General features: G+C 37.4%; 2 protein-coding genes across 4 annotated transcripts in view; one reads left to right on the top strand and one right to left on the bottom strand.

Annotated features, from left to right (window-relative positions):
* KNTC1 (kinetochore associated 1) overlaps positions 1 to 15,213 on the bottom strand; it is a 227,099-nt gene that overhangs the window by 133,552 nt on the left and 78,334 nt on the right. Inside the window, exons 29-30 of the mRNA XM_083151336.1 lie at positions 13,346 to 13,448; positions 13,125 to 13,259 (exon numbers count right to left, since the gene is read on the bottom strand). Of these exons, the coding sequence (XP_083007462.1) occupies positions 13,125 to 13,259; positions 13,346 to 13,448 (238 nt within the window). The remainder of the gene's footprint in view (positions 1 to 13,124; positions 13,260 to 13,345; positions 13,449 to 15,213) is intronic.
* On the top strand, positions 2,989 to 8,878 carry LOC146011157 (uncharacterized). Of its 3 annotated transcripts, none has more exons than XM_083151343.1 (3): positions 2,989 to 7,495; positions 7,584 to 7,888; positions 7,999 to 8,878. In XM_083151343.1, exon 1 carries the CDS (start codon positions 2,990 to 2,992, stop codon positions 4,988 to 4,990), a length of 2,001 nt encoding a protein of 666 aa, XP_083007469.1. In that variant the 5' UTR covers position 2,989; the 3' UTR covers positions 4,991 to 7,495; positions 7,584 to 7,888; positions 7,999 to 8,878. The 3 variants fall into 3 exon arrangements, with proteins under 3 accessions (XP_083007469.1, XP_083007470.1, XP_083007467.1); XM_083151344.1 differs by having other exon boundaries at positions 2,989 to 7,668; positions 7,775 to 7,888; XM_083151341.1 differs by having other exon boundaries at positions 2,989 to 7,888.

Raw genomic sequence — 15,213 nt, 5'->3', positions numbered from 1 at the left:
TAAAACATACCACTCTTTTAGAGTGAACTATCTCACTATACGGTATGTATAATTATATTTAATTTACCAGCCAGTATTATTATGGGAATTATAAAAACTAAAAATCAATTAACATCGTTTTCTCTAATTATATTATTAGGTATATAACTACCCGAACCAATCCAATAGAAGTTTCACTAATTTTAAATTGGGCACTGCCCATCGCCCTTAAGATTTTGTTTTGAACTTACTTAAGATCATCGAATTTACATCAAGGAGATCGCATATTAAAACTAGAGGTATGATAGATATATTATTGATCAATTGTTAATATAAACCACAAATATAATTATCACACTAATTAGGATTATATAATTTATCTCACAGTTCATCCCTGATTATATTTTAATGGGACCATAATTCTTTACCTAAAAACCGACCATCGATTTAGAGCGAATTATCTCTATTAACGGTATGTACAACCTTACCTTATTTACATTATTCACTTACCAGCTACATTATGGGAGTCATTTCAAATTAAATATAAAAATATACTCTCTTTTATGACATACTATCAGGTATCTTAATATTCGAAGAATCTAATTGAAGTTCTACAAATCCCCTATCGGACACCGTTTGTTTCTCAAATATCATTTCTCAAACTAAAGATATTCGGGTCCAATTCACCGTAGGTAATTATGCAATTATTTAATTGTTTTAGTTAAATTCAATAGGATCATTGATATGTATATGTATATATGTATATATATATATATATATAAATATATCTTATCCATTCCAGCCTAACAGCTTGAACACACACTACTAATCAACAAAGTTGCCCATATTAAAAGACTTAATAAGGTATAGTACCTTAATTAAACATCATTTATTAAACAATTGGGACCATAGGTAAAACCTAGGACTCACATTTGTGTCTATATCCACTTCCAGTATATTATTTGAATCTCTAACCGGACCAACTACCACTACAATCGTACTAAACTGTTGATTAGAGAATTTAGAAGGTACAGTACCATCATATTTCATTTGACTATACGCCTAAGAGTGGTGCCCTTTCACACCTAATATCAACTTTGGGTGCAGAGTTTTCCTCGTTTTACACTTATTCATCCACGAAATGACAAATTATGGTCTGCCAGAATATACCTGTGTCAAAATTATTTACATCTTTTGTCTTCCTCTGTTCTCCTCCTTCTTTTTCCTCCGAATTTGATTCCAAATATCATGTACTATTGTATATTCTTGTACGTGTCTTTCCTATGTTATGTTAAGCTATGTTATGCTTTTTTTTTTAAAACTATGTTCCACTCTTTGTAGATTCACTACAATACTATTTACACCCCTGATGAAGTCTCATAAAGAGACGAAACGCGTTGGGTAACCATTGACTACTTTTGTGATCCATAAACCAAGAATACACCTGTATTAGAAGAACCATTCATAAAGCATTATGAGGTTTCTGTTTTTAAAATGTTTTAAATAAATGTTTTTTACTTTGAAATTGTTTATGGTCCATTTGATATTGTAAAGGAAAGACAGGAATTATCCTGACCAATACACAGGGCGCTATATAACACTTTTGGTTTGGATATTTGCTATTTGATCTCTCTAGTAGGGGATTAAGTGTTATCAAGCGACCAATACAGCATAGCGCAAATTCTGGAGATATTGTACATTATATTGTGGGGTCTACTAGTCATCTCCAGACTGCAGCTTGCCTAATAATGCCCATCTTTAGGGATAGGTCCAATAGGAACCAAAAATGTAAAACTATATTTATGGAGGATAATGTTGTTGGAGAACAGATGGAGGGAACGGAGGAAGAATATTATGATCTCCTCAACCAAATGGAAAAACTAGCATCAAAAGAACTAAAAGCATGGTATGAATTGATTACATTAGAAAAATACCTAGAAGTTGGCAGAATACCTAGAGGCCTGCGCATAATTAAAAAACCCACTATGGGCCAGGAAAATGAAGAATTTATGAGCAATTGGAGTAAAATTCTTGACGATTGCTCTACTAAACTTATATCCCTTATAACTAATGAAAGAAAAAAAGAACTCATTAAAGTAGAGGATGACATCAAAAAATTAGAATCCACTCTGTTAAACTTTGAGAACAATGAGGATTTTAAAAAGGATGTATCAGATCTTCAAGGAAAAATAGATCACCTTGAAACTGAAATCATCTCTAGAAAACAAAAAAAGTTTATAAGAGATAAACATGATTACGAAAAAGGAAAAGTCTATAATTGGACTCAGGTTGATAACAACAACTATAACACCTACCCCCCACGCCCACGTAAATTCTCTAGGAATTACAGAGACAGAAATGATGAGGTCTTTACCTACAACCGAGAGACCCAACCTTACCGACATAACTCATACCACAAAAGAAAGAATTCATTTCATAGATATGAAAGAAATAGATATAGATCCCCTGTCCGCCACTATAATAGAGGAGAACAAAATAAAAGGTATGCGTCTCCCAGACGAACATACTATCCTGAAACTCACAATAAATATGAGAATTTAAGATCACCCTCCCCTGGTCATAATTTTTTAGAGAAAAGAGATACGGTTTTTCCACACGTACAAGGGAAAGAAACGTTATACCAAAGGTTAGATTCACCAATGAGTATGAAAAGATCCCTAGGAGAAGGGGAAAGAGAGGCGGCCGAAAGTTCCCCCAAAAAGAAAAGGACCACCCACTTTCTGAGAGAACAAACACAGGAATCGTCAACCTTTCTCAGAAGACCCTTTCTCAAACCCAGGTCCAGGTATTGAGCAAGGGTCTTAAATTTGCGCCTGACCAACATTCAAGAAAATTTGACCTGTTTGTTGACCTCAACAAATACGTTAGGAGGTTAACTCTAGAGAGACACTTTTTGAAAAATCCAGTTAAAGACACTGATGAGTCCAAACCTTTGGTAGCTCTCCCTTCAAAGTTCTACCCTGTTGAATCTAAGGGACCCCATATTGAAATGTTTTATGAACTAGTTAAAGATGATTTAAAAAAACTAAAAATCAAAGATCATAAGCATTGTAACCTCACACCCCAAGAACAAAAAGCAATAAAAGAGCTAAAAAACGATGATGATATTGTAATTAAAATTGCTGATAAAGGGGGAGCTGTGGTGATACAGGACAGGACTAATTATCTTTCAGAGGCCCAAAACTTAATCAATGACCCCAACACCTACGAAAAATTGGATTCCAATCCGATAGACATATACAAAGATAAACTCTATGTTTTATTATACAAGGCCCATAAAGATGGCATTATTTGCAAAAAGGAGTTCGACTTCTTATATGTAAAAAATCCAAGAATTCCCATATTGTATCACATCCCCAAGATACACAAAGATAAAACTAACCCCCCAGGTCGCCCCATCGTCGCAGGTATGGAATCTCTGACTGCCAACCTGTCGCACTATTTGGATTTACGCCTACAACCCTATGTGAAAAAACAGAAATCTTATTTAAAAGACTCTACCCAGATACTACGTGAATTGGAAGATTTTAGTTGGGAATCCACATTCAGATGGGCCACTATAGACGTCCAAGCCCTTTACACCTGCATACCCCATTCCAAAGGGATTCAAGCAGTAGAAAATGTATTACTGAATGACCCTGATGTAACCACAAACGAGAGATCATTCATACTCGATGGAATCTCCTTTGTTCTCAATCACAACCATTTTGAATTTAATAAAGTCCACTATGTCCAAAAACAGGGAACGGCGATGGGCACCAAATTTGCGCCATCATACGCAAACATCTTCATGGACAGTTGGGAACAAACGACATTGTACGATGGAGAAGGTTATAAAGTCAATAACATCAAATTGTATAAAAGATATATAGATGATTTAATAGTCATTTGGGACGGCGATACAATCAGCCTGGAAACATTTATCTTAAGTTTACAAAACAACGAATATAACCTTAAGTTTACCCATAAGGAACATAAAGCAGAAATTGACTATTTGGACATTGTACTAACTGCCAATTTGGAAAATAAGATCTGCACCAAAACCTTTTTCAAAAAAACCGACGCCAATAGCTATATACCTGCTAATAGCTGCCATTTGGACAAATGGAAAACTAATGTCCCTTATGCCCAGTTTGTCAGGATTAGAAAAAACTGTAGTTCAATACAAACTTATTGGGCACAGTCCGAAACACTACTACTTAATTTCATTGAAAAGGGCTATAAAAAGGCAGACCTCCTTAAAGACCAAGAAAGAGCAGCAATACTAAATAGACAAGATTTGCTTGAAACTAAAATTAGACAACCCCCCCAAAAAAGGAGACCTTTTATCACACAGTACAGCCAAGAAAATAAACACATCAAAAGATGTGTTGAAAAACATTGGCACCTGTTACAGATGGACCCGGTCTTAGGGCCACACCTTTCAGCCAAACCTGATATAATTTACAAAAGAGCAAAAAATTTAAAAAGTATCCTTGCACCTAGCCAACTAAAACAAGCGGAAATTCCAAATACCAACTTACAGCCAAGTGTATTTGATCGTAGGGGTCTATATCCCTGCAACAAGTGCATTTGCTGCAAACACATTGATAAACAGGGCCCAGGTATACCAGATCACTTAAAAAGAGACTACAAAATGAATAGCATAGTGACTTGCAATACAACTTTTGTGGTATATATTGTAAAGTGTGGGTGCGGCATGTCATATGTAGGAAAGACTAAAAGGAATTTGAAAATCAGAATCCAAGAACACTTACGAAATATTAAAAGAAAAGTTCAAACACATAGCCTTCCCAGGCATTTTGAACAAAAACATAATTCTGATATTAGTACATTCAAGTTTTCCGTACTGGAACATGTCAAAGAGAACCCTAGGGGTGGTGACAGGGAGAAACAGCTAACCATGAGGGAATCTTTTTGGATCTTCTCTCTCGATTCATTGGCCCCTAAAGGCCTTAATGAAAACATTGAAATCACTCCCTTCTTGTAAAATTTATAAAAATAAGAAAACACCTAACCCTTTAAGGATATTAACATTCCAATACCTGTTTATATGACATGCTGCAACCACGCTAATATTGCATTATTTCAACTAATGCAATTATTATTTGATCTGTATCTTTGGAATGTATTGATTGGAGCTATGTGCAAGATATACAATTATTATTCTTTTATCACAAACTATGCAAAAAATGTCTTATTATTATTATTTTTGTATTACGAGCCCTACTGAAGGCCTCTATAACTATTGTATGTACAGTGGGTCAATGGTTATGATGGTATTATTATAAATCTATGTAAGTAATGACGTTGAGGGATGATATATGGTCTAAAAACTGACCACCTCTACGTTAATAATGATGCAATAAGATATCTACTGTATACAATATATCTAATATATCTATTATATGTGTATTGAGCCAACGATATGTTATGTCAAAAAAACCGACCGCCTCTAAATGATTAATAATGTTGTTGAATAATGTAGGGTCAAAAGATTGACTGTCCCTATATTATTAATGAGATTGTAAAATGTAGATTATGCAATCAATATGGACCGGAAAAACACTGCACCCAGGGTTTAGCTTCAAGTCCCAATAGGTTGAACCATCCCATAAGCTACTTAATGCATCTAATTCATTATTTAAGGAAGGATTATTATTAATTCGTAATCTAGGGATTTCCTCTCGATTTAAGGGTATCCAAATGTTACCGAATGAATTCACTGATGATCCTTCTAATTAAGTTTTGTGCCTCATGACCATATTCAAATCCGTCCCAGGGCCATTTACAAATCTAATATCATCTGGATTATTTAAGGATTATGATCCCATTAATGCCCATCATATATGACATATAAGCAACCCATACCATTTCATATTTAGGTATGTAAATAAGAGAACCCAGCCTATACTTAGGTACCACTCTTTAATACAGTGAAACGTATAATTATTAACTAATCCAATTTGTAGCCCCCTAATTATGCTCAATTGATGAATTTATCCACATTAAAATGGCGGTGCGTTCCACCCGTTATAAGGTGGAACGCAAAAGGTAGTTTTTTGATTAAGATCCACAGAAGCGTTAATATCAGCATCTCCGCTCTAAAATGGTAGTGCGCTCCACCTTTAATAAGGTGGAACGCACAAAGACATCCGCCCTTTCCATAAGATTGTCATTTCCAGCTTTCCCTCCCACTCTAAAATGGTGGTGCGCTTCACCTATAATTAAGGAGGAACGCAAAAAGTATCCGCCCCATGTGAGCGATACTAGAAGCGTCACTATCTAACTCTTATTAGCCATTCCGCTCCAAAATGGCGGTGCGTTCCACCTATTATTAGGTGGAACGCATAAGACTAATTGCCACAAGATACACTATCGCCTTATCCGCAAAACTGATAGAGCGCTCCACCTATTACAAGGTGAAGCGCCTAACGACAATCCGTCCCATTTTTATACAATAGACTTTAAGAAAAGACTTATACAGGGTAACGATACCACTGCATTAAAGTCCATAGTAATGGCTGTGCGTTCCACCATCGGACAGGTGGAACGCAAGCCACGCTATGAGGACAGATAAGGAACACAATTAGGTACTCAACCCCGTTATTTGGGACTAAAAACCTTTAAGCACTTAGACGATTGGGACATCCTATGAATTATTATCATCTAAAGAATAAACAATATGACTATTCTTAATAACTTATAAAAAATCATTTTTAAAAAAATTTAATGAAAAGCAGTTGATCTTAAATCACACATATGACTAAAATTAACATCATCCCATCTATTTATAATTAATTAAAATTAAAAACCACAATTAATTTACACAGGAAGTGATGTCACTAGTCACTCCCTATATATACCCTAGCCAGGGCAGATGGGAATTCACTTGGTGTTTGGACACAGGAGAACACACACCTCCAGGAGCCAGAAAGGTAACTTTATTATCAATTATTTTGGGTTAATTTAACACTTATAAGGAAACACTTAATTAATTTATTTTTATTGGGTAGGTTATTTTCCTCTTATTAGACCACATCCAAACCCCTGTGTTCTTCAAGGAGACCGCAATTAGGATATTGGAGGTATGATATATAATTATTGATCACTAAGAACACTTAATTACCACCATTGCTAATATACTAATTAGGAATTATTTAATATTTCACAGATTTTCCCTGTTTATATTATAAGGGGACTGCACTTCAATACTATAAAACATACCACTCTTTTAGAGTGAACTATCTCACTATACGGTATGTATAATTATATTTAATTTACCAGCCAGTATTATTATGGGAATTATAAAAACTAAAAATCAATTAACATCGTTTTCTCTAATTATATTATTAGGTATATAACTACCCGAACCAATCCAATAGAAGTTTCACTAATTTTAAATTGGGCACTGCCCATCGCCCTTAAGATTTTGTTTTGAACTTACTTAAGATCATCGAATTTACATCAAGGAGATCGCATATTAAAACTAGAGGTATGATAGATATATTATTGATCAATTGTTAATATAAACCACAAATATAATTATCACACTAATTAGGATTATATAATTTATCTCACAGTTCATCCCTGATTATATTTTAATGGGACCATAATTCTTTACCTAAAAACCGACCATCGATTTAGAGCGAATTATCTCTATTAACGGTATGTACAACCTTACCTTATTTACATTATTCACTTACCAGCTACATTATGGGAGTCATTTCAAATTAAATATAAAAATATACTCTCTTTTATGACATACTATCAGGTATCTTAATATTCGAAGAATCTAATTGAAGTTCTACAAATCCCCTATCGGACACCGTTTGTTTCTCAAATATCATTTCTCAAACTAAAGATATTCGGGTCCAATTCACCGTAGGTAATTATGCAATTATTTAATTGTTTTAGTTAAATTCAATAGGATCATTGATATGTATATGTATATATGTATATATATATATATATATAAATATATCTTATCCATTCCAGCCTAACAGCTTGAACACACACTACTAATCAACAAAGTTGCCCATATTAAAAGACTTAATAAGGTATAGTACCTTAATTAAACATCATTTATTAAACAATTGGGACCATAGGTAAAACCTAGGACTCACATTTGTGTCTATATCCACTTCCAGTATATTATTTGAATCTCTAACCGGACCAACTACCACTACAATCGTACTAAACTGTTGATTAGAGAATTTAGAAGGTACAGTACCATCATATTTCATTTGACTATACGCCTAAGAGTGGTGCCCTTTCACACCTAATATCAACTTTGGGTGCAGAGTTTTCCTCGTTTTACACTTATTCATCCACGAAATGACAAATTATGGTCTGCCAGAATATACCTGTGTCAAAATTATTTACATCTTTTGTCTTCCTCTGTTCTCCTCCTTCTTTTTCCTCCGAATTTGATTCCAAATATCATGTACTATTGTATATTCTTGTACGTGTCTTTCCTATGTTATGTTAAGCTATGTTATGCTTTTTTTTTTAAAACTATGTTCCACTCTTTGTAGATTCACTACAATACTATTTACACCCCTGATGAAGTCTCATAAAGAGACGAAACGCGTTGGGTAACCATTGACTACTTTTGTGATCCATAAACCAAGAATACACCTGTATTAGAAGAACCATTCATAAAGCATTATGAGGTTTCTGTTTTAAAATGTTTTAAATAAATGTTTTTTACTTTGAAATTGTTTATGGTCCATTTGATATTGTAAAGGAAAGACAGGAATTATCCTGACCAATACACAGGGCGCTATATAACACTTTTGGTTTGGATATTTGCTATTTGATCTCTCTAGTAGGGGATTAAGTGTTATCAAGCGACCAATACAGCATAGCGCAAATTCTGGAGATATTGTACATTACATATATATATATATACATATATATATACATATATACATATATATATACATACATATATATATATATATATACATACATATATATATATATATATACATACACATACATACATACATATATATATATATATATATATATATATATATATATATATATATATATATATATATATATATATATATATATATATATATATATATATATATAGATTCAGTATTGAATCCCGGCGGTCGGGATCCCGGCGTTCAGAATCCCGACCGCCGAAATCCCGACAAGGGGGGGACGTGGATCGCCCCCCCTTGCGGGCTCGCTGCGCTCGCCACGCAGCGGGCCCGGTGCCTCGCTACGCTCGGCACACTAAATTATTCTTCCTCCAGGGGTGTCGTGGACACCCCCGAAGGGAGAATATGTCGGGATTTCGGCGTCGGGATTCTGAACGCCGGGATCTCGACCACCGGGATCTTAACTGCATCCCATATATATATATATTATATATATATAATATATTAATATATATTATATATATATTATATGATATATTATAATATATTGTTGGTGCATTTAAATACATTGGTGGGCAGCTGTGTGCGTCGCTATCTGCTGGGGACGGCCATGGATAGTGTAGGGCACGGGGTGCCCCAGGCGGGGAGGGAGGGCGCTTTGGCGCTTACCCACTCCACTGGGGGGGGGGTTGCTGCGTTGCTCCACGGGGAAATTATGCGGCCACATCTCTCCGAGGGAGGGAAGGGGCTGGAGGGTGATGCGGTGATGGCCTCCGAGTCGCTCCAGGGGCAAATAAGGGGGGGGGGGTCATTTAATAAATATACATTTGTGGCAGTGGGCATATAAATATATAAACATTGGTGGGCAGTGTTGGCGGTAACGTATATATTGCTGGTCTGTGCCAGCAATGCATACATTAGTGCCAACACTGCCCACCAATGTTTATATATTTATATGCCCACTGCCACCGATATACTGTATATATATATGGAACCCTTGGAATTCAAACCCAGCCCATTTATAATGAAAGATTTTCAGCAAAGTCTTTCGGCTCCTGAAAATGTCTCGCTCTTTGGGGAAAATAGCTCAGTGTGTACGCACTACTCTGGTGAAAGATATAGCTATCAAAGATTTTGGCAAAGTCTTTTGAAATGAAAATCTTCAAGTGTGTATGGGCCTTAAATGTACTCAAAGAGAATTTGGAAAAGAGGAACATAAAATTAATTTTTTACCTTAAAGATTGAGAAAGTTGATTGTAAATCAAGTTTTGCAGCACAACCAATAAACGCAAAAGGTAAAGGATGACTTTTTGACAGTTGGACTTACGATGGTCATCAGTTTGGATCGCAACAGAGAAGTGCTATTCTCTCTCGTGGAGGTCCATGACCCACACAAGGGAGAATAGAATCTGGAACGAGCGCAGCGATCCACCAAGACCCTCTCATGGCGAACCAGCAAGTGACTTTGTAATGTTCGTCAACCCATCGGAGTACCGGCAGTCGGGATTCCCATGTTGGACTAATGACTAATCCTGACCATCTGAGTGTCATACCACACCCTAAACGCAAAAGTGTAATGATTTAAAGCATGTTTTGACACAATGTAATTTATTTTCCTTTTCTTTTAGTAAAAGACATGCATTTCTCATGTACCTATCCATTTGTGCTGTGTCATGAAGAGCATAGGATGACACAGTAGCTATACCAGACAGCAATTCAGACTTAGATATTTTTCCTCAATTTAGCATCATAGCCACATACACAGTCACTAAATGGATACTATGGTTACAATTTCCCTATGGAATCAGAGAATGGGATTTATTGGTGAGTGCCAAAATCCTATTACCACTGTTATTAGAATATGCCTTAAAAAATATCAGAATCTGTTTTATTGCATATACTAGGGGGGGTATTCAATGTCAGGGGTACGACTGTCTAGCAAGCTCGACAGCCGTGCCCCTGTCCCGTTCTCGCTTTGCTCGACGTGAGCTCGGCGGTCGGGATTCAATGTCCCAGTCGTTGAGCGTCGAGAAGGGGTCGTGGCCACGAGCTGAGGACGGAAATAGACAAGCTCCGGCCGGGAGCTCGCCTATTTCCGGCTTTTCTCGGCAGAACGAGCCCGACAGCTTGTGATGTCGGGCTCGTTCTGCGGAGAACCCCTGTTCAATGCTGTCGGGGAAGACAGCATTGAATAGGGCCCCGCAGCCATCTCCCCCGTCGGGAGATGGCTGCGGGAGGTCGACAATCATTGAATACCCCCCTAGGAATTAGATTTGGATTGCTGCACAACAGCCAGGGTGTGAACAAGTAAGACAGTGACTGTACAGATATATATCACACGTACAGGTATGCACTAAATGTATCCTGATGAGGGACACGGAGATGGGGAACATTTACTAAGCTGTACAGAACCCAGGCAGCCATTCAGCAGCGGCACTTGGTGATTGCAACAGCCAGATAGTTCGAAATTAAAAAAAACTGGACAGATATAGAACTTGACAGGGAGACACGGGGCACATAGTTTGGGTAGCGGCACAGATCCTAGGCAGCCATCAGCAGTGGAGGGGCAAACAGGTATGGCAGCATACCAGAGCCAGCATGGGGGGGGGGGGGGGGGGGAGAGTCAGTGAGGCTGGAGGAGAATCCGTGGGGCCGGAGTTGGTCCCTCTCTGGGCCGATAGAGTAGCAGTACCTGCTCCAATGGGGACCACCGCCGCTGGGTTTGCCCGAAGCTGGAGTATCGGATGGGGGGCAGGCTAGCTCCTGCAGTCTGCTGGAGGACAGCGGCAGCATCCTGCAGGCCAGAAATCCCTCATTGTCTTAGCCAGGTGGTGCAGCCTGGTGACACGGCCAGGGATCCTGCCTGGGCCAGTGGATTATCAGCCAGGGGGGAGATGGTGATCGGGTTCATGGCTGATGCCGCCGCCTGTCCCGGCTAGGGGGTCTTCGCGTAAACCTGGAACCTTGTGCCGAAAAGGATATTCAAGATGATCCCTACCTCATAGCCTTTGTATCAGATGGCATGTGGACACAAGGATTATTTTAACAACAGAATTTGGGAGATGTTTTTACCTATATTGAGCAGATTCTAGATGTTAAGTTTAACCTCTCACTTTGAAGTGCAATATTATGCCTTCCTATTCTACTTCAGGGGTATAAGAAAAACAAGCTTATTTCATATATTTTTACTACTGGCAAATGCACAATAGCTAGAAAAACCATTAGGATTTTCTACAAGCGTTTTTTACCTTGACAACCCTGTGAAGAAAAATAAACAATTATTGGGAAAACATCTCCTGCTTAGTACACTGGATGTGGAACTTGCAAGAGTGCATTTGGACTTTGGTTTAGGCGCCATATCACTATTGGGTAAAAATATTGGGCATTGTTTGTTCCCTATCCCTCAGGGAACCTAGTGGTGAGGCTGCCGAGCATCAAATTGCAATATATTGTATACTGTACATATTTGTGAAAGAGGCTATAGCGCGAATTGGAATATTGGGGAGATTATATATATATATATATATATATATATATATATATATATATATATATATATAAATATATAAGACGGGTCAGCCTGGCACTCCCGGTTAAGAAATTACAGCTGCCGCGGGTGCTCGGTGGGAGAAAGAATTGTAATCCACGGTTCAAACAAGCACTGTCACTCCCGCGGTCTTGGTGCATACTGAAAGTCAAAGGTTTATTGTGTAATGGATTACACAATAAACCTTTGATTTATTTATATATATATATAACTCTCCAACTTCTACAGTGTAATAAGCTTGTTGGTATGCACTGGCCTTCCCCGTACACCCACTACTGTAGTTGGTGTAAATACTGTTACCTCATTCAAATCCATTACTATAACCTGACCTATGGTTCTTTCTTTAGTTTTACTTCCCAGTGACATGCACGTTATTCTCTTCATCCCCCTCACTTTTCACAAAATAAATCTTAAAATAACATGCTGTTGATGTATTGACAGTCTGTGCTATTTTTATCTACCACTGTGTCGATATTGTTCTGATGAATATTTCCTTTGTACTCATCTCAAAATAAAAAGCACCAACAAAAATAAATTATTAATGTGCTGCACTACAAACAGTTGCATCCCAGTTGAGCAATTTTGTTTTGTTTTATATGTGGTTGTTGGTTATATTTCCTCCGCATAATGGCAAGTCATGTCACACGAATAGAGAAAAGTACACCACAAAAACTTACCCTTTTCATGTAAATTAGCTGCACAATTCTGAAGATGTAGACATCTACTGTAGGCAACCTATATGCTTGGGCAATTTTTAATACATCCTCCAATGATGATGGGGAATCTTGTTTCAGGATGTATTTTATTAAACCCTAAAAAAAAAATAAGCTAGTTGAATCCCAGAATCCCAATTACCAGTATTAATACAGCTCTGTTCATAAATTAATGAGTAGCTCACCATTATTTGTTTATCATTTGAAAAATTAAAACCCCTTATTCCATAGTCTCGCAGAAGTTTGTTCATCTCCATGAGTCTGTAGCTCTCCTGCAGTAATTTCACTCTAATTATAAAATAAAATATTAGCTTACAACAAAGGGGAGATAGTACCAAGTAATTTTCTCATTAAAGAGTGGTCTGCTCATTCCCAGCTTGCGACCTTAAACCTCTTTCAATGTGTACTTATGTTAAATTGATATTATTTGAAATGTATTTTAATGAAGAAAAAATAAAAATACAAATTTAAGATTTTTGGGATTAACCTGATACCATATTGAATAGAAAGCGCGATTTAAGGAGAAGGCATAAAAGCTAACTAATAGTGTGTACACACAGGCAGATATGGCTTCCGATGTTGCCGATATAGTGAACATCAGAAGCCATATCGCATGCTTTTTTAGGGCTTGCGAGCCCAATGCGCTGCAGATGCACGCTCCCGTGTGAGCGAAAATCGGTAGCCAAATAGAGAGGGCAGCCAAGACTATATAGTGTAGATCTGCACTATATAGTCTAAATTGTGCCACTTCATGCATGCCTTGCTATGAGAGTCCCGGATATGATCTGAATTTTCCTCCTCTACATTTCAAATGGCAAATCACCACAGTTTTGACTTATGCCCCTTAAGTTAGGATATGTTTAGCTATTGCTGTGCACAAAAAATCTGAAATATCCTGTCTAATACCCCTTTCAGACAGAAAATAAAATCTCCAATCCTGGAATTTACCAGGGTCAAGGACACAGGATTTACCTTTCACACAGAAAAAATACCCGTGTTATTCGGAAAATTACCGGGTAGAAATTTTCAACCCGGTAATTTGTTCTTCTTTATAAAGGGGGGTCAGGCTGCTCTCTGCAAAATGACCCGGCAATTGAAATGCCGTGTATTTGCCGGGATTTTCATGCTTTTCTGTCTGAACGGGGTATTAGATAAAGAAAACCTCCAGCTGTATATAAGCTCTGGTGCGTAGAACTGTCCTATCATGATGACAAACAAGTAATGGTGCTAATAACAACCTGTCAATTACAAAACCCGGGTAGATGGAAAGGCCAGTAAAAAAATGTTTTGTTTTTTTTTTGGTTACAAAGTCAATGTTCATAGGTTCAAAAGGTGGCTTTTAAAATGCTGTCAGAACCAAATGGAGAACCCATGAAACAATGGGATTAAAGAGTAGTTGGACATGAACTACGCCCAGAAGAAAAGAATGAACTTCAGAGATGATAGCCAACTTACTGTGGAAGAAGATTTAAAAGGTCTGAAACCTGAACTTTCAGTGAAGCTCATTTCAACCCACTCTCCAATCTGTCCTGCAGGACAGACAGGGGAGGAGTCAAATTGAATTTAGACGTTGAGGTGCATACTTTGTTCACAGCAAGAGATGGCTTTTCTGGCCTTTATAAAAGGAGGCTCCTAGCTTTGAGGATCATGCCATTAATGTCAACTGAGTCCTGATGAAAAAATGGGTCCTGACAGATCAATTGCAAAAGACCCTATGTCACTTCGCACCAATCTTTCACCTTGGCATCTACAATCTCTATAGTTCACTGCCAGGTCGATAAAGGTTGACCCTGTTACAGGTTTTTGTCTTATTAGCCATGAGTGACAAGATATATGCTAGAACTAAAAACATTTAATGCCAATTTGAGTTTTGTACTAGACCAACAGGCAAGAAACGACAGCTGTAAGGTCCACACTTGAGGCGGATGTATAGAATTGCATCAAAGCAAGATACTATTCTGCCCAGCAAATTTATGCAGTGTAGAACGGACACCAGCTTGGCAGAGAGCTGACCAAGAAACTGCCTCTGGACAGCCAAGTAATAGCTAATATA

Source organism: Crinia signifera, chromosome 1, assembly GCF_055691185.1.
Source record: "Crinia signifera chromosome 1, ASM5569118v1, whole genome shotgun sequence".
NCBI classification, from domain to species: Eukaryota; Metazoa; Chordata; class Amphibia; order Anura; family Myobatrachidae; genus Crinia; species Crinia signifera.
This window is presented reverse-complemented; position numbering and strand designations above follow the sequence as displayed.